General features: G+C 44.7%; 1 protein-coding gene across 1 annotated transcript; it reads left to right on the forward strand.

Annotated features, from left to right (window-relative positions):
- Nucleotides 1-13,256: 13,256 nt before the first annotated feature.
- On the forward strand, nucleotides 13,257-20,074 carry fgf16 (fibroblast growth factor 16). The gene is made up of 3 exons (XM_030395739.1): nucleotides 13,257-13,975; nucleotides 15,600-15,703; nucleotides 18,504-20,074. The coding sequence occupies exons 1-3, from the start codon at nucleotides 13,672-13,674 to the stop codon at nucleotides 18,747-18,749; spliced, it is 654 nt and encodes a 217-aa protein (XP_030251599.1). The 5' UTR covers nucleotides 13,257-13,671; the 3' UTR covers nucleotides 18,750-20,074.
- Nucleotides 20,075-20,895: the final 821 nt, after the last annotated feature.

The raw sequence follows: 20,895 nt of genomic DNA on the forward strand, positions 1-20,895 counted from the left end.
TACAGCACCTAGAATGTATGAGAATTTTATTCGAAAACATTCAAAAATTAACTAAAATGATCGACAGAATGTGCAGAAAGAACACTTGCGGTGTTTATGTATTGTGTTGCAGAGATGTTAGCACACTAACCAGCTGGCCTCAGCCTGTCCCGGGTCCAAGCTCCTGTGAGAGCAGTAGAAACACCAACACTCACCTGGTCCCCAAGCTCACAGTCTGGACCGCTAGCTGCACGGCTAACTTAGCTGACTAGCTAACGGCAGCATTTAGCATTCACTCTGGTCAAATGCTGCCTCCCCCCCAAGATTAGAACATTTTAAAGCCATATAGTCAACACTATACACAAGTAATAAGCAGACAAAGCACATACAGTGTAGTGTTGCAGTTACCAATAAATCAGTTCAATTTATTATCTCGTGATTTATTACTGCATTTGCGCAATGATCATCTTTGTTCAATGTGTTTAATTTAAGTTGATTTATCACTTTTTAACAAGATACTCCTGAGGCTTAATAGCTCACCAGCTCAATGAGTTTTCAATCCTTTAATGTTTTATGTTTTGTGTTTCATTATCTGCGCAAATAAATAAACTGAACTAATCTTTCAGTTGGAAAAAAATAAAACTCTTAATCCTCTTGGACTCTCCAAACCAACAGTGCTTCATAAAGACAGTGTTCAAAGCAAAATGGAAAATCTGAACAAGCGACAGGTAAACCAAAGAGCCTTTGTTCCACCACAGTGTGTCTGATAACTACTTTTATCTTTGCCCACATTTTTCCCCCTCTAATCCCCTGCACGTCGACTCAAACACGGAAATGAAAACTTCTATTTGATTCCATAAATCCATTTGGCACTTAAACAAGGCCTCTTCTCAGTGTGTGATCCCAGAAGAGAGGCAGCGCCTCATCAAATTACCACAGCTATTCATATCTGCCTCCCCTCTACTGGAAAGATTTAGGTAGAAACCAATCCCATCATTCCTCAGCAACCCTCAGTCTCTCTTAATTGTTCACTGTTTGACTACTGGATTGAAAGGCATCAGAAACGCAGCCAGCAGGTGTGAGATTAGGCTTTCTTATTATATTAACTCCAATGAAAATAACTGTTTTACCTTTGACTGTCTTTGAGCTGTTGGATCACAGTTTGTCACTATCCTTTGCTGTCGGCTTCCTACTTTTTTTTTTCAGTTAGTTGCGCTCTACCTGACATGTTTACACCAGTAAGAGGGGAGGAAAACAGATTTACACTTCACTGCACAAAGTTAACTGTAGATTACAACCTTGTTTATTGAAATAAATGTCTCGAATTGAAGTAGAGGAAAGGCGCTCCTAATGCAAACTCTCCAAATATTTGGACAAAGCACAACAAAACTTCTACAAGAAGCCCAAAAACATGTGTTTGTAAAAGTATTTAATGCTGCTTGATTTTGAAGCCGGACTCTGTCAAACCTCTGTTTCGTTGGATTTGCTGAATAAGAGTTTCATCTTTGGCCTACACGAGCTGGCGACGCCGACTTCTTGCTCCCCAGAGTAGAAACACAATCGGCTAGTGTTGACCAAAGATAATCAATAAAATTACTGTGCATGTCATTTCTTATTAAAAAAGAAAGAAGTAAGAGGGACAAGCAGCCATGAACCATGTTGTCTTTGCAATAACAACAAGCAAACATCGTCTCAGTTTGGCTTTGCTTTGCTGAAATGAATTCCCTGGTGTGTTACGAGAAAATACACTTTTCCAACAAATCAAACAGGTTTATTCAGCATGAATCAAAATGTCTGTAAGGAATGCTATCAGTCATAATTCTGACGCATCACAGCAGCCAGAAGTTTTTGGAAGAGTCCTTTTCTGTGGGAGTTCCTGTGAGTTTGAGGACAGCGAGTACATCCCGGTCTCCTGCAGCGCTGCAGTTTCCTCCTGCTCAGAAAATTTATCACCTCACTACGTACGACCTACAGCTCAGCGCTGCACTGCTGTTTTATCCGCAGTGGATGGAAAATCATATCTGGCTCGAATGGTTTCGCAGTATTGTGAGACCCAACGTTAAAAACGGCGCTGTAATCAGCGCTTTGGCATCTAATCACTGCGAGTGGCCAAAAGCAAAACAAACATGTACATTTTTTTAATCAGGTGAAACTCAACAAACTGAATGGAAGATGGCATTTGTGTTTGTTTGGCTGCAAACACCTAAATTGATTAAGCCTTTGCAGGAGAGCCGAACAACAGGTGTCTTTGTGCATATACGGCTGCAGCGGGCAGAGAGCGGCCGGCGCTTTGGGTTTCACTCTTTGAAACCGATATGGGTGAGCTGCTTTTCTCAGGCCTAACCCCAAATCTGCCGTTGATGGACAGACCACCCAACTCTCGGCTCTTATAGGCGCACAGTGGGGCCGCTCGCTGCAAAGGCAGCCCCCGTCATTCCCCTTTGGGAAGGAAATGGATCAGCCGACTGTTTGTCAAGTACACTGTCAGAGTCTCCTCCACAATCAATGGCCATATTTCCTAAACAACAGCATTACACTAATGGATACCACTGGAATACATGCAGGGCTTTACAAACCCAAACCTTTACATCAGTCTTAAGATGGCTTAAGATGTGACAGCAGCAGCAGGAACAGAAAAAAAGTGAATTCCTTGCTCTTTGTTGAAGTACAGAACGGTATCTTGTAGGAAAAATAGGACAGTGTGATATGTGAAAGCAGAATCCCCGAAGATAAATGGCATTTTTATGGTGATCTGTCCCCACTCCAGTGAAGTCCAGAGTTTCTCTGTTTCACTTTATTGTGTGACTTTATAGGAGGTTTCTGCCCTGTATTCTGATCAGAATAAAGATTCCCCCAGGACGTTGCAGTGCCAGAGCCGAGGATGCCAGAGCCATTGGTCAGAGGCGGAGGGGCCGGGGGTTAGCCTCGCTGGGCTGCTCAACTGACAGCGCTTCGTCGCCAAAAGTGGACTCAGACCGAGACAAAAGATTCACACCCATCGTCTTCTCTCCAGAAGAATCCTTTCCCTTAAGTCTTCCCGACCAGAACAAAGCCACCAAGTACGCTTGTTTTCGCCCTGTGTTCTGCTTGTTCCTAAACGATCTCAAACGCTTTTATAAAAGCAGAAAATGCTCACAAATTACAAGAATTACGGTGGGTTTTCAGTTCTGGTGTCCCCCTCTCCTTTCCCTCAACAGCGAGAGGAAAGGCTCGAGAACAGCCAAATGTTGAGTCAAATCCTGAGCCAAAAACGAGCTGCTCTACTTCTCGCCCTGGCACATCACACCCACTATCTTCTTGGACACGAACCATGCATCTATCCGTCTCCTAGATCTTTTTTTTTTTTTTTTCATCCGAAGACATGTTGCTACATTCGTACTCGCACCATGCGCCCAGTTTGTGAGAGGAGACATGTTCTGTTTGGCTGGTGAAGGGGGCAACCATGTTTAAGTCCAAATCCCAAACATATGTTCCTCAGCCCCTCGCTGAGATGAGATCCGAGATACTGATCATTACTTTATTGGCTCTGCTGGGGTGAGCTCTTATGAGGGAACCCCTCCCCAATTAAACCGGGGCCCCATGTGTCTGTCCAATCAATAAAATGGGAACCGGATCGAATGGCTCGGCCAACAAACAACACTATGTAAGCCACACAAATTAAAACCTCAAGAGGGATAAACACAATAGTTGGCCTAAACGTAATGTGGTTTATTTCAAAGTAAGTATATAATCCATATGCTTACGAAAGCATGAAATGTTACAAATATATCATGAGCTTCGGTTGACTTTCCTACAGTAATCCAGCCTCTCTGCTCTGATATAAATCAATCGACTGCCACATAAATCATGCAGTTTATTAAAAAACGGGGTTGTGAAGAAATTAAGCCCATGATTAATTTTTCTGTGGACATTTTTGTCAAAACGCTTACTTCATCCTACACGTTGTTCATTACTCAAACACATCTGGCTGACAGGTGCCCCATCTGTTACGTGTTGAGTAATTTCATTCCAGCAAAGAGGAGCAAATGGAGAGGAGTGGAGGATAAGGTACTCTATCTTCTATCTGTGATGACATCAGGGCTCCGAGAGCTTGTTAGAGATGGAGAGTTCGAGCAGCATTGTTCAGTTTCTACAGACAGTAATCCAGCCTGCCGCTGTCAGTGCCCTTTCAAAGCACTGATTACTCCATTTCCAAGGGCCTAATCTTTGTAAACAATCTCTGTTTTCATTATCTTTTAAACTGATTAGCCCTATGAATATAACTTTCCAGCACTGGACTCAGACAGAAAAAAAAGCCCTGCCATATTGATGCCAGCTGTAGCTGCATGACCTTACAAGAGAAATAAAGCTGCGATACAAACACAGATAGGAGTTGGACTGTGGAGGAACATATGTGACCGAGACGCGCTCGAAAAGTATGACAGACGTCGGGTAGAAAATACATTCCTGAGGGAAAATCCTTAACCTGCTTGTGGTTTTGCACAATTTGCGGCTGGATATTACAGTCAAAACCTGGAAATATACCAAGTCCCATATAATTCCTCTCAAACCGGACTGACAGTTAAAATAAAAGTGTAATACAGGTTTGTGTGCTTGCTCTCCTACTGCTATGTGTTATGTTTAATTTCATTGCGATTTCTCTCTTATCTTTCTCTCTCTCTCTCTCTCTCTCTCTCTCTGTCCTTCGTGCCATTGGAAATTAAAACGCTGCTCTCCACCCCATCCTTTTTTCTCTCCCCTCTCTCTGGACAAAGTGAGGTAACGTTTGCCAGCACATGTCTCCATCTGTTAACAAACACTTCCAACATGTTGAGAACAACATCTTGGCCCTCGGTCTCCTCCATCAGGATGTGATGAACGCGGTGCACCTGTCTCAGCCTCTAGCCTTGTTTCTGGCAGCGGAGAGATTGTCTCAACCTAACAACTATTCGCCCCCATAACATCAAAGACGGACTTCAGATGAAAACAGTGGGTTTCTCTGTTTTCTTTTCCATTTTAGCCTCCAAATACAGATCATCAACAACGAACCCGCTGCCCCCATTAAGTTGGTTTGGCATTTCCCCATTTGCCAAAAATCACTTGAGGTCAATTGAAACATCGCTGGTAGAGAAACTGCTTAATGTCCATGAGCATGCCTTCTGTTAATTCTATTTGGTAAACAAGCCTTAAGCATTCACATGCACAGGCACACACAATAACCCCGAACTGTAAATCACTCTAGACAGTAAATTACCTCCACTAATATACCAGATCTGAGTGTTTGCTTAAGTCAACAACAGAGGGGAGAGCAACAGCAAAAAAAACTACGTCAGAAGCCGAAGCGGCCTTGATTACAGAAACTGAAAAAGAAGTCATCCAGTCACGCCAGGGGAGTCAGAGAGTTGGCCGCGGCTCTGCTTTCGCATCGTGACACGAGGAATGTTTTAAGAATGAAGGCAAGAAGAGGACGACCTGCGTCACCCCTCTCTGAACTCCCCACTTTAATTAACTAATGTATCTCCATTTGTCATAGCGTGACATTGCATGATTCTGAGGCAATCTGAGATGTTGGCCGGGCTCTCAGAGGGGAAAACATCAGCACCCTCTACTGACGAGCCAGCCAGCTTCAGGGCCCCAGCGGACTTTGATTTCATTTCCTTTCATTTGCATGAAGGTTGCTTGTCTAATTATCATCGGACGATAATGATGCCACAGAGCGGCCTGCTAATGAGGACCAGATCCGTCCTGGAAAACTCAGTGCTGTTTTGCATCGTTTAAGCTGTTGTAACTTTTATTAAACTGTAAGGGCTGCGATAATGAGAATAATGCTGTTAAATGTCAGGGCCACACAAGGGCGACACATTCAGGGGTTGGTCCTAAATAAGCGGATAAATACAGTCATGAATATAGTCTGTCCACACGTCAGCCACAGTCTGGCTCCTGTTCTTAGGGACACGGTTATTAAAGGGAAACGTTGAATGTCTTTGAAAGAACTGGGAAAATCTCATGGTAGATTTTAATTTTCTCTTCCCTTGTGAGATTTACTGCAAAATTTGAAGGGACAGTTCATCCCAAAATAAAATAAAGACATATTTTTCCTCTTACCTGCGGCGCTGTTTATACATCTCGACTGTTTTGGTGTAAATTGCTGCGTTTTGGAGCTGACGGCCATAAAGATGTCTGCCCTCTCTGAGTGAAATGAAACTAGATGGCGCTCGCTTTGTGGTGCCCAAAGCGCCAACACATTTCAAAAAGTCAACAGCAATGTCTCATTCCAGGTATCATGGCCCTGTTACTCAAGATAATCCACCGGAGCTATTTTCTGGCTATCAAACTACATCCACCAGGAGGAAGCGTGCATCTACTCATGGACGAGAAGCTAGCTAACTAAGCTAACTAATGTTAGAACTCAGCCAAGGAGGACACCATTAATATCAACTACCTGCATTGTCACAATTACAAAACTCACGTTTCATTCAGCACTTTCTTCCTTTAGAGACACTGCTGCTGGTTTTTATATTGAAGAGAAGGCAGACATCTCAATTATTATGGAATTATTATTATTGTTCCACTGACATATCAAAGTATTTTGAGTATCTTAATTAATCTAAATGCACTTTTAGCTATGAATTGTGAAATAACTACCACTTTTGTGCTGTTTGTGCTATTACCTTTAGATATTAAGGAAAGTTCATCCAAGGGGAGTGCCCAAAGAAAAATGCATCTATGCTGGGGAGGGCCTTTCTGTTTTATGAAGAGAAACATAAGGTTCAGGCCTTCTGCCTCCTCCAATCATTTGTGTACAGTCCCTTAAGTACTCTGAACTTGATGGACGAGTGAAATAAAATTAAATAAATGACTTTACTGGAGGTATGCGCATATCAAAGGCCACGCTGGCTAAAATAGAAGTGCAAAGCATTTTACATCACCTCACAAGATTAGTGAGAAAGCAAATATAAACTCTGATTCCAGGAACAGTTATCATTATAAATCCTTCCCTCCCACATCTGCTTGGACTGGAGGGGACAATAACTCAGCATAGCAGGTAGAAAATTTTTGGGATATATTTGGCTTTTCTGTGAAGGCGAATGACTAAATATAAAGTGGGGGGTAAAGGTTTGCGTCAGCAGCGAGATATTCTGAGATACGGGACGTCTGGCCTTTTTCATCTCTGTGTAACTGAACCTGCATCAGTATGTCACTGTCTCCTCAGCTAAACAAATTAGTGCGTTTGATTGATCAAAGTTTATATGAGAGCGGGTATTTGATTTCAAACGGCGAGGGGAGAAGAGGAGGGGGCAAGGAGGGGAAAGCAGGGGGGTGTAAATGTATGGTTGCAGGCAGAGCGAGGGGGCAAATGAAAAAGAAAAGAGAGAGGAGAAGAAAAAAGAGAGAGACTGAGCAGCTGGATTGCCATGTAAATAGCTGTGCAGATAGGTAGGGTTGGGCTCGGAGCCAAAGGCTCTACAAAGGGCTCCTAACATCTGTTTGAGGGTAGATTCCTGTTCTGTGTTGTTGTAAGAATAATAGTCTCGCTCTGAGGGCCTGTTCCCTCATCAGACAGGATCATGATCACGCATATACACTCTCTAACGTCAGACCGCAGTCGTAGTCGTGCTGTTATTGATGTTATTACACCGCCCCTCAGTCATCAGCGTGGATGGACAGGTGGAACATCGCTCAGACGAAGCAGGAGCAGACTGATGTGAGGCTGCAGTTAATTAGACTCATTAGCAGCATCACTGCTGTGCAAACCCAAAGATGTCAACTCACTGATGATTAAGTGCAGTTCCCATAAGAATCAGCAAGAAAACAGGTTACAAGTCCTTTTTTACATCATGGATAAGTGGGAAGTTTGCACCATGAAATGCAGCATTCAGTCTTCCAGTTTATATTTAAATCAGCCGTCTGATGAGAACAGCTAGACCACAAGTTTGGAGTACGGATAATTAACTGCTAAACCAAAATGTTGGAGACAAACTTAAAATATTCCAACCACGGTTTTCCCATCGAGTTAAAAAAAAGAAAAAAAAAAAAAAAAAACAGTGGGACATCTCTGCTGGTGTGTCATGACAAGGATCTTTTTCCCTCTCCCAAGAACATATGCAAGCAATTTGTACAACAAATGTTGGTTTTAGGCCGTGTTCCTTGCATACTAGTGGCTTCTCAAAACCTGGAGGACTCCATTTGTTAGTGCTTGAAAGCAAAGCAAACAAATTAATTAACACTATCTTTACATGGCGTGGCCAAGGAAAGCATGTGCTGAAATGTTACACCATTACCTAAATTCGCATGCATCTGTCTGCCTCCCCCCTCCTGTGCTCCCTCCCACCCCTGCCCCAGCGCACACGGCGCCCTTGAACAAGGCCGAAGGACCACCTGCGTGAAAGAGGAGACCCTCTCTGTTATGTCTCTGCTAGGGAATGAAATAACACGGAATCCAGCTCTGCAAATAACTCACAGTGAAGATCATTTTCCACATGCTGCTTGACAAAAGGTAAAATAAGAACAGATGATGTCCTTTCTCTCCTCTCTCTCTCTCTCTCACCGGGAGTTTGGAGCGCTGCTCTGCAGTTACACCCGACCATCTTTACACTTTGTTGTGCTGCTTTTCCAGCCAGGAGGAGACGCACAGCTCCGGGTCCTTTAGTGGCCTTGTTAACCGGGTGGCATGAGATACAAGCTCTCGTTCCTAATAGCTGCTGACATTGAGTCAGCCGTTTCTTCATGCCCGCACTCGGCTGAGGTTAAGAGGGGTTCGAGGAACCTGATCCCAGATCTGGTGATTACATGTGAGCCATCAGGAGCAGCAGGAGGCCTTCGTCTAAACTGGGCATCCATCACAGGAGAGAGAGACTGCAGCTGGCTCCACTACAAACCAGCATGAGAGGGGGAGAACTGTTACAAGACTTTCTGAGCATCTTACTTGAGGAATAACACAAACAAAAAGCATCAACATGTTTTAAGGAAATGTTTAACACTCAGGGATATATGCTTATTCACTGTCTTGCCGAGAGTAAAATGAGAAGCTTGATATTGTCAAATATGAAGCGATCACCAGCAGCTGGTTAGCTTAGCTTAGCATAAAGACGGGGAACAGGGCGACACAAGTAGCCCTAAGGCCTACACATACAACAACTGGCACCTCTGAAGCTCACAAATGAAGACGTTGGATTTTATTTGTCTCATCTGTCGGAAAACTGAAGTGAAAATTCCGTTTTACAGGCAGGTTACATGCCAGATTACTTCTTGTTTCAGACTGTTGACCATATTCTATCAGCGGCCATTTTCCTCTGACATTACGCTCAGGGCGGGGAGCTCAACAGCGGCACTGCTGCATACAAAACATAGGGAATCTAACTGATTGGTATCATTTCACTGCCTCCAGGTTGATCAACAACTAAAAAATATGATGGATCCGGAGGGACGCTGACAGCTAACGATAGCATTCAACCACTTCCTAGCTAACGTTACTGTATAACGACGAATTAGTTCTAGAATATCAATCCATAGCTTGGACACATTGATAAAAGCCTGAAAGTGAAACAAACTGGATGTAATTAAACGGTAGTGTTAGCTAGGAAGTGGTTGAATGCTAACGTCAGCTAATGGGTTATCGAAAATTTAGTTTTACCTCAAATTATGGCCCAAATTCACACTAGATTTTTATTCTACAGTTACTTTTCAGTTGCTACTCAACCGGTGAGTGATGAAATGAGAATTTGTCTGATTCCTTACGTTCATACAACCTGCAACCTTGAACACAGCAGTATAACATTATCACAGCGTCCAAGCTTCACACCCAACAGGTAGTAGCTTCCTGTAGCCTCCTATGGTGGACTGACAACTAATCCAAGCTTTTCGTACAGCTGTTTCTCCCTGATCCCAGCCTTTATTGCTAAGCTAAACTAACCAGCTGGATGATTTAGCTTCATGTTTACCGCACAGACATGAGATCGGAATCAATCTTCTCATAAAACTCTCAGCAAGAGCGGGGATTTCCTAAAACGACTGTAAAAACACAGACAAGAACCTCGGGCCATGTTCCACAAACGAATCAAACACATCTCAGTCAGCGCGATGCGTCGGCTGTGTTTGTCCGAGCACACATTTGCTCACCCGTCGGAAGAGGACGCAAATGAAGTTCGTCTAATGCAAACAAACAGGTGAGGCACTTATTAGCCCTCAGTCCCCGCCGCAAGTGTAACTTCATTTTCGATTCCGACTCTCCCGCTGTGACTCATGGGAGAGCGACTTCAAAGCTGCAGCCATGCACTTGAGGTCATTATCTTCATTTCTGTATCCTCTGCAGGTTCTCAGCATATGGGAACATTTTAACTCTGGGTTTTGTGTGCGTGTGCGTGTGACTGTGCGCGTGCGTGTGTCTGCAGCCATAAATCTGCCATGTCAACTATAAAATATATCTGACCAGCAACAGATGTAGCTCTAATAGCTACCAAAAAAAAGAAATCAAATTTACCACCTTTAGATTTTTTATTCTAACACTTAATAGGCTTTTAAGATTGATTTCAGTTTTGTGCGCAGGAGATGGACAGTGAGTAAAAGTCAGAACATGCTCAGGGGAGGGAAGAAAAAAAGGGGGTTGGGTGTTTCCTTTTAATTTTCTATTACTCTGTTTCACTTGCTCTGTCTCTTTCGTTTCTTTCTCCCCTTCGGTCTTTTTCTTGAATCCCCTCTCCTTCCACCCTTTTAGCTGAGACGAATCCTCCTTTCATCCTCTTCTGCAGCGAAGGGCCCTGGTGTCTGTTTCGCACAAAGCCTGACCATCCCTGACTCCTCGTCAACCCCTTGCCCAATTCATCAAGCGGAGGCCCATGGGCATTCATCACCCCCACCACCTTTCATATCCCGCACCAGCTGAAAGCCACTGTCCCTCCTCTGACTTCAATGCAGCCGTGACACACCCGTAAGATTTATAGTGGCATAATTAGTAGCAGTGAAAAAAGGCCTGCGTGCTTTGGAGGGTCAATCATACTGTATCCCACTGAAAGCCGCTCACATCTGCTTCAAAATAGATGGAGCCGCCCCCGCAGAAGTTGATGAATTAGCCAAAAAACAAGAAGCCAAGAAATTCATCAAAGCCCGACAGTGACATCAAAACAATCATACATACTTCGGGTAATTTCAACATACTATTTGTCACCATTCATGGGAGCGAGGCCCTGTCATAAATCCCACCTCTCTACAGGGGAGGCTGCTGCTTGCTGCTGCCGCCGCTGCTGCTGCCTGAGATGAGCAGCTCTGAGGTGAGAACTCCCCCTCAGGACGGGGTTTTCCGCAGGCAGCTTGAAGGAGGTCTAAAATAACATGCCTAATAGTTAAATGGTGTTATTGATGTAATCATGCCTCCCCTCCCTGTCCCGCTGTCACTGATATCTCAAGAACAGTGAACTAATTAAAACACTCCTGGAGTTTGTTTTCATTATGATTCCTCACACAGAAATAAAGTCTCCATGAAACAGCTGCGTTGTTTTTTTTTTTTGTTTTTTGTTTTTTCTTCTTCTTCTTCTTCTTCTTCTTCCTGCAAAGTCACAAGTTGGGACCCGTCGCCCCGACGTGCACAGAAGAGATGCAAAAAAAAAATCCCCATTCAATCATAAATTACACCTATTATTCATTATTCCTGTTGTGGCTTTTCTCTGTGTTCTCTTTCATGTGCATGATGGCACAGCTCACCGAGCACCTGAAACATCAAAATGCTCGACGTCGGTGGAGGTAGCTTGGCCTCAGCCGACAGGAGGGGGCGGAGACGTGACGTGTCAGGCGGCGGTGGAGAGTAACTAAGGACATTTCACCCAAGTTCAACCCGAAAAAACTAAATTCAGTCCTAATCTGCTGAACGCGGCGCTGATGAAAGGTTTAATAGTGAAGTTTATTAATAATCTGGAGCTTTGGGGCGTTAAAAAAACACCTGAAAGAAAACAGCGGCGTGCAGTCAAGCTTGTGCACCAACTTAAGACTAGTTTAGCAGCTACAGTGAAGATTTCGGCTTTAAAAAGGATGTAAATTACAATCTTTTCAAACCAGTTTGCAATGTCGGGGGCCTCCAGAGACCTGGATTACGCCGGACGAGCTGCATGGGGCCATTTTATGTTTTCCTTCAGTTGTTTTTTTGTAAGTTTAAAAACAAGTCCCCAGCTACGTCAGTTGTTTAGGAGATCGCTCCGACACCGCTAAACTCCATAAATGCTTCGTGGACTACCAAACTCCCCCCCGACTTACCATCGAAACGGGAGCGAGTAGAGAATGACTGAATTTTCATTTTTCAGGCAAACTTATCCTTTAACTAACCTTTTTGAGGCACTTCACTGTAATTCAGAGGGGAAACGCTTGACTCTCAGCTCGAATGTATTTATTTGACAACCGTCGCTACTTTTCAGATTAGGATTTTTCGCACGAGCCGTGTGATCATCTTTTCAAAAAATGTCACAAAAGTTCAAATTATGGCAGTGAGGTCGATAAATATATACCTGTAACTCTTTCTCCTCGCAGTGTGTGGTGCCTCCTCTCCTTTTCATGTAGTTACATAATTACTAAGCAGAGGCTGCAGCTCGTTTGGATCAACACTGGGAAAACAACATTTTAGGGGATTAATGTTTGAAAACACACACACACACATCTCAAAGCACCTCTGATGACTTCAAAAGTTCATACAGTTTCTGCCCTCAGTCAGATTTGATCCACACGTCATCAGCATTTGGATTTCTCTCTCTTTTTCTTTTTTTTTTCTCCCCTCCTTGCCAGTAGTACAAGTGGTTGAGCTGCCGGTTCGTAGGAGCACATTGCAAAACGTTGTGCAGAGGGGCGAGGAAGCACCTGCTTCCAACGAGGAGGAGGTGGAGAAAAAGCTCCCATGAAAAAACCTCCAACTGCACCGGTTGGCACTGACACTTGTGCGGGGAGGTTGGATTTGCTCTGAGATTACGCACAGGTCGTTTTTCATAATCTCGTTGGGGGGGAAACGTTCGCTCGATGTTTTGTGGTTTTTCAGTTGTTGTTTCTTTTCTCTTCTCCCCCTCCCAGAGCAGAATGGTGTGACCAAAAAAAAAAAAAAAAAAAAAATCCAGCCAGAGTATAGAGCTAAATTATGGAGTGGTTGTCACAGTTTATGAGAGCTTCTCGCACTCGTGTCAGCTTCCATTTGTGTTCAAACACCAGTGATGGTTCTCTCAGCATCTGTGTCGCGTTTTTAACGCACCGCTAACTGCTGCCACGGTCCCCCCCCCCCCCCCGGATGGGGCGATGTGGTTTTTATCAGACAGCCTCGGACCGCGACCAGGAGCGCAGGAGCTCTGAGAGAAGGACAGCTGTGGACTCGCGGATGTGGTGGCTCGGGAGGTAGACTGAGCTTTTGTGAGACGGAAACTTGTAGATCAGCGGTTAAAAAAGTTGGACTGAAGAGTGCGCGTTCAGTAAGGGGAACTGATGCGCGTAAGAAGGGATGCCAGCCAGGCGTGGCTTGTGTTTGAATATCCAATGTGAGAATGCGTGGGGAGTATGTATATAACAAGAGTCCTTCCATCTGATAAACAGAGATATCAAACTGATGATTGCAGCGGAGGACGATCAATAAAGAAGTGAAGGGGGACGCGTGTGACTTCGGGAGGCGCGCTGGGTACGCTTAATGCGTGCATGGAACCGGACTTGTGTCAACTTCTTTCACCCCGCTTGAGTCACCGTAGATTTTTTTAAATGCCGTCGCTTAATTTGACAGCTGTGCACACAATGGCAGAGGTCGGGAGTTTTCTGGGGACAATCGACTTGGATTTACAAAGCTTTCCTGCGCTCGGGAATATGCCCCTGCCGGAGTCTCCAGTGGGCTTGAATGAGCGGCTGGGGCAGATCGAAGGGAGGCTGCAGCGGGGGTCGCCGACGGATTTCGGGCACCTCAAAGGGATCCTGAGGCGGCGGCAGCTTTACTGCAGGACCGGCTTCCAGCTGGAGATATTCCCCAACGGGACGGTGCACGGGACAAGACAGGACCACAGCAGATTTGGTGAGGGTTTTTTTTGTTTTTGTTTTTGTTTCCTGACACTTTTTATACCATGAGAAATTGAGAAACATTGGAGACTGTGTCATGTTATTTGCCTGCAGTTTGATTTACAGTAAACTACTTATTACGCACAGTTTCTGCCAGAGAAGTCTGAATGAAACGAGTTAACTGTCGCCTCTGGTGAAGCAATATTACTAACTTAATTTTAGTTTTTTTTAATATCTTCCACTGCCTTGTGTATATATATATATATATATATATATATATATATATATATATATATATATATATATATATATATATATTACAATCTGTAAGATTTCCATTGCCGTCGCTCCAACACTGTGTGAGGTGAGAAGTGTAATTAAGTGGCTCTTTCCTGCCGCGCGTCCCCCGTGAATACGCATCCGTGCGTCACACCACTGTCACCTGGCGCTCTGGAGAGCAGCGCCACACACACCTTTAACTGGTAATCCCCGCTGCGCGTTAGGGAGGTGGGGGAGTGGGTGGGGGTGCAGGTGTCCTCTGCTCAGCGGCAAACAAGCACCTCGCGCCGGCGCTTTCGCAGACTCGGTCCCGTGAAAGTGAACGGGGCGAGGTGCGGCTCGGCGGGAGGAGAGGAGGCGATAAACACATGAGGTCAGAGGGCAGATACGCAACATGCGTCGCGCCTCGTGTCCATGCAGTCATCGCGCAGGTGCGGGCCCGGGCGCGCGGAATAACCCGAAATTAAAGCATGACCGACAAATGTTCGAGATCGGAGCCAAGACGAGCCGGTTTACAGGGATGGGTGGTCCGCCGTGTTTGTTCCTGGCTTCACTCAGCTTTAAGGTCTTTGTCAGGGAGAGGACGTGGCTTTGATTAGAGGGATATGAAACACACTGTTCAACCCGCAAAAAAGAAAAATTAGAGGGATGCTCTCTGTCATCCTCTGGCATCGGATGAGGTCGATGAGATGGGGACCAGGTGGCTGTAAGCTGGCCTCTGCCTGCCTGCCTGCCAGTCAGTCAGTCAGCCAGTCAGTCAACACAGCCAGCTGGATCCTCTCTGACTAACCTCTGTATCACAACAGCCAATGGCTTTTAATTTCACCGGTTGTTCCCCCTGGCCCCTTTGAAGTGCATGTTCAACTTTACTGTAACTTCCTGTGAGTCAGCAGCCCACTAAACAACTGCTAACCCACATCCCAGCGTCATAAAAGTCACTTTTCGGTCTGTATTAGTAGCCAGTTGGGAACTTCTAAAGACAGGATGAGCATATTTATAGACGCCACAAGCCACTCTTGATTGAGCGAATGAAATATGTTCTGTGGACCCGACTATAAAAGACGTAAGCGAGGAAATCAAAGAAATCTACATCTGGTCCTCCTCTCACCAAACCCATTTGTCTTTTTCTGCTGCAATCAATGAAAGAAAAAGAAAGAGTTATTTATTGGCCTTAAAACAGCAGTTTTTCAAATGGAGACTGGTGTGATGCGAGAGGATGCCTAACTGGAGCATATTTCACATCCACTTGTCGCTGTGTGTATCTGTGGGTTTACCTGACTGGATTTCTCTGTGTGTGTGTGTGTGTGTGTGTGTGTGTGTGTGTGTGTGTGTGTGTGTGTGTGTGCATTGTTTGACCTCAGGCATCCTGGAGTTCATCAGTCTGGCAGTGGGTCTGGTCAGCATCAGAGGGGTCGACGCTGGACTCTACCTCGGCATGAATGAGAAAGGAGAGCTCTATGGGTCGGTGAGTCAAAAAAAAAAGAAAAGAAAAGAAAAAGCCCTCCTTTCATTCTTTCATTCACAACCCCGCCCTCACCATGCAGTCCAGGGTCTCATTCACAACAAATCTGGCAGTCGATACACATGACTTGCTTTGCAGAATACAGCGTTTTTTTTCCTCTGGCCATTCTCGGAGGAAAACGCGCTGAGCTCTCAAAAGTAAGTGTTCGGAAGGGAATCTGAGAGTCACCTCTGTTATCAAGGTTCCCGTACGTGGCAGATGGGAAAACCACAGTGAGACAAAACAAACGTGTGTTTCCTTTACGGGGTCCCGCACTCTCTTTGCTTTCCCTATCCTGCTGCGACGGTAGAGCCAGCAAATGACGAGGGCTTTTCGGATGAAAAACACCAGAGGTTGCAAAGAAAAGAGGGAAAAAAAGACCTGTTTTCAAACCCAAAAAGCAGATTCAGAGAGCAAACGAACCTCTTTATTTAGTTTTGAGATATGCAGAAATATTTACATTTTTTCCCCCGCAGTGGAGAGGGGAAAATTTGGAGTCGCTCTGTCGGCGAATGTGGCGGAGATGACCTCTCGGTGCACAGCTGGACGAGTCGGCAAGTGTTAGATATAGAGGAAAGATCTGCTGCTTTTCCACAGTAGCGCGTAGAGAATATCCCTTTCATCCTGGCTGACTTTTGTCTCACGTGTGGTTGCTATCCGGAGACAGCGAGAGAGGAAAGGGAACAGATAAAGACAATGAAGGGGAAGTATGTGGGGGTTACCTGTATCAGGTGTCCCAGGGCATTACCTGGGGGCCTCTCTGGGCTTGAACTCCCCCCTGGCTCTGAACATTTTCGAACAGAGGCTACTTTTTAAGCATGGCCATTATGTTGAAAAGTGCAGATATTGTTACTGCGTGCTATCAGAGTCTGGCATCCCAGAGCTGATGGAGAGGGGGGGGGGGGGGGGGGGGGGGGGTTTGAGGGTGGGGGCAGGTGATTTTGTTGGGTGGGGGTAATTGCACACCTGACTAAGTCACCTGACTGACAGAGGCAGGGAGGTAGACACGTCTGTCTGAGGCTGAGAGGCCAGGAGATGCAGGGGGAGGGGAACAGGTAGAAGGGTGCTTCCGTCCCTCAACCACCAGACCTTGACAAGCTTTTGATCCGATGAGGTTTTCAGTGTGTGTGTGTGTGTGTGTGTGCGTGTGTGTGTGTGCGCGTGTGTGTGTGCGTATGTGTGCGTGTGTGTATTAGGATGGAGCTGGCCCAGTCATGTGCCCTCGGGGCTGTATTTACAGACAACAGCTTCACCACACAGCCGCAGCCAAGCAGAGCCTGACAGCCAATCAACAAAATTGCTGCTGGAATAAAAACCGAGACTCTTGCACAAACACCCACTTTAACGTGGTGTTATTAAAGGAGGAGATTGACTGATCGCTGCTTTGCAGAGAAGCCATATCCTTAGAGACAAAAGCAAAGAAAAGGTTAGTCTTGGGGGGGGGGGGGGTGCATATTCAGCCCCCTGGTCCTCTGCGATACCCCCGGCTCGACTGAGGTTCAGCCCTCTTTCAGAATGGCTGCACGACTGACTGGTCCTGGCAGGAGAGCAGCTCAAACCCCGATGTCTCTTATTGTTCTCACACACTCACTCAGCCAGCACACTCTCACCTGCTGAACCCACAGCCATCGCTCATGCTGCGCTGTCAGTGAAGGCCGAGGCTCTGAGAGCTGCAGTGTGTGTGTGAGAGAGAGAGAGAGGGAGGGAGGATTGTATGCCTGCTCGCTGTTCTTCTTGCATCACAGGGAGGGAGGCGATTCTCCATGCACAACGAGAGGTTAACAGGTCTGAGGAATGAGTGCGGGGCATAAAGTGAAAAGCCGCCCGTAATGACTTCCCCCCTTTTGTCGTAATGAGCACCTGCCCGAATGAGTTTCTACTGGTTCACTTCAGCCTTTAAGTGCAGCCCGGGATAGTTCATGAAATGTATAAAAAAGCAGGCAGAGTTGGTATCTGCACATCATCAAGCTCGATCTCTGCTGCTGGTGTTGCTGTTGTCTTTTCTCCCAAAGGAAACTGTCAAGTGAAGCCATTTGTGACTTTCTGCCACGTGTGAATTTTGAAAAACTCTCATGTAAAATGTATTTTTCGCATGTGAAAAGCTCAGTTTCACATGTGGATGTTTTTCACATTTGAGCCAAACTTTTAACATGGAAAGAAAGTAACGTCACATTTGCATTAAACATTTCCACATGTGAAATTTACATTTCTGTATGTGAATGCAAATAAGAAGTGACACATGAAATCACATGAAATCACATGAAATCACATGACGTGTTTCTGAATTGAATATTTCCACTCATATTTATCACTTTTCATATGTGAACTGGACATTGTTTCCCATGTGAAGGAAAATTCCCACATGTGAAATGTACATTTTCATACGTACATTAAAAATGTTGACATGTGAAAGTAAAATGTGACACATTAAATCGCTCCTTTACTCGATAAGTCCACAATTTCGCTCGCGATTGGCTGTTTGAATATATCCACATGTTAAGAAAGAAAAAGCAAAGTCACATGTGCACTGCAAATCGTATATATATATATTTTTTTTTTGCAAGAACATAATTCACATGTGAAATTGACCTTTTCTGAACCAAAATTTTAACACCAGACAATAAAAGAATGTCTTGTGTGAACTGGACATTTGGGCTTTTTCACATGTGAATTACATTCGCTCGTACGCAGTTTGCTTTTTTGCACGCATGTTGTCACACCCAGTGAGCAGGACATGACTAATGTGTTGTTTTCTCTCCTGCAGAAGAAGCTGACAGCAGAATGTGTGTTCAGGGAGCAGTTTGAGGAGAACTGGTACAACACCTACGCTTCAACTCTGTACAAGCACACAGACACAGGGCGCTTCTACTACGTGGCCTTAAACAAGGACGGCTCGCCCAGAGAGGGCAACAGGACTAAAAAACACCAGAAACTCACCCACTTCCTGCCCAGGCCGGTGGAGATTGAAAAGATCCCTCAGGCGTACAGGGACTTATTCCAGTATAGGTGACCAGTGCTTAACCTGGGGGAACTGGTTACGATTGGAGGAACAGGAATACAAGAAGAGGACAGAGGGGGTGTTGTGGATATTTTGGACCGGGTGCAGAACTATTCACCCTCAACTCCCCCAGAGGTCACCATGTTTGCGCCTCAGTCAACTGCTGAGAATGTTACAGCAGCACCGACATAAACATTGTGCATGTTCCTGGACTTCTTTGCGTCTGCAGTGGAGGCAAAGTGATCTTTTAAAACCACTGCGGACATGGGCAGAAGAGGCCTTTTGTGACCGCCCCAGCTGTGGATGATCCAATCAGGTGCCATGTTTTCCTAATAATCACTTTGTTAGAGGTCAACTAGAACCGTAGATACTGAAGCAACGCGCGACGACAGATGGAGTCGCAGCCCTCTGCCATTGGAGCTGGCGTGGACAAAGAAAAAAAATCAATATTTATCACTATGAGGACACCGAGGAGAGACTTTTAGGAGCGTCAAATGACAGAAAGCAGATGTCACGTTGTGTATTTGTCACGCACTATAAACAGTCATGGTAAATGCAAGGAAGGGCACAATCCACATACGCAGAGACGGATAGTAGAAGAAAGGTGTGCGACATGCTTGCTAAGTGACAGGTTGGGATAGTCAGGTACTAAAGAGTCTGTAAGGAGAATGTCTGTGAGGCAGAACTGGAGTTTTATTAAGATGAAAGAGGGGTGATAAAATGTCTGAGATGAATGTGTGATATATGAAAAGAGCACTTACTGCACACACCCCACCCCCCCAGTCCCAGCTGTAAGCTTGCTTGTTGTCCCATATCATCCAGAGTCAGAGTAAAGATCTCCTTCATCACATTTTAATAAGGATACCAAGCAGCGTCTTGTAGGAAGTGTACGCTAGACAAGCGATCGGGCTCGGGACGGAAGCACTTCTCTGACTGCGGTTGTAAAAAGTAAAGCGATGGGTTATTTTTTAAAGGTTGGTGACTTGTAATGTTCAGAGCGTCAGGAACATTATTAAAAAAAAAAAAACGCAAGCAGCTGAGGTGTACATATGGGTGATCCTATTTATAAGATGTACAATATATTTATTTTCTACATATAAAGTATAAATATAAATCTATATATTTATTTATTGCAAAGACTTTATTTTGTAATGAACTTGAAGTTATCTGGACTGTAGATTCTACTGAAAATACACCAAAAAACAAACAAACAAACAAACAAAAACAACTGCAATGAACGTGACAATAAAATTGTCTTGCTATCGAGAACTCATTGTGAGAGACTATTTTTGCTTGGATAAAAATGTGATGTACCAATTAAAACCAGATAAAGAGTCTAATGTGCAATGTTGCATTTCTTTCCTTTTTGTTTTCAGTCATGCCAGCAGCGCTCGGTCACCCCAACATGTTGGTCGAGTCATTCTCGGTCACTAGCGGATGAATACTTACTGCTTTGGTGAATCCCAACTTGACCTTCGCCACGGTGTTGACGTTAGCTCAACTCTGCAGTACACGTCTATAGCTATCTTAGTGCTTTTTTTTTAATCCATAACTGAGTTAAAATACTTGGTTCTTTCTTTTTTTCATATTGTTATTAGTTTACCGTTTGTTTTTGTATATAGTGTTTCCAACTTTTAGCTGGATAGATAACTGTTAGCATGCCACGTGCTAACGTTAGGTCGCTATGGCTCTTTTTTCTACATTCGGCGCTTTTAAGCACTGGCAAAAATTAAAGTGACTGACGTACAACGGCTTGTGAAAAGTTAGGGATTTAAATCAGCGATAGAGAGAAAGGCTGACTGGTTCTACTGTGATGTGTGCGGCACATGCAGACCTTTAATTTAAAGGATGCCAGCTAAGCTAGCGGACAGGCTAACCTTAAAAACACCTTTGTGATCACCTGAATGATCAGAAATGTGACCCAAAAAGCATTTTCCCAACAGACCGCCATTATAAAAGAGTTCCTGACAGGATACCTGGAACTGCCAACAAGGTCAATTATGACTCCTGGATATTTCAGATCCCAGAAAAGCAATTCAAACATTTTAAATTGTACGCTTCCGTCTGCATGGTGAGAGGGTTGGCGGCTGTAGTTTGGTAGAGGGGAAAATAGTTCCTACATGAATCTGCTCACAACAAGTCCTGTGGATTATCTTGA

Source organism: Sparus aurata, chromosome 18, assembly GCF_900880675.1.
Source record: "Sparus aurata chromosome 18, fSpaAur1.1, whole genome shotgun sequence".
NCBI lineage: Eukaryota > Metazoa > Chordata > Actinopteri > Spariformes > Sparidae > Sparus > Sparus aurata.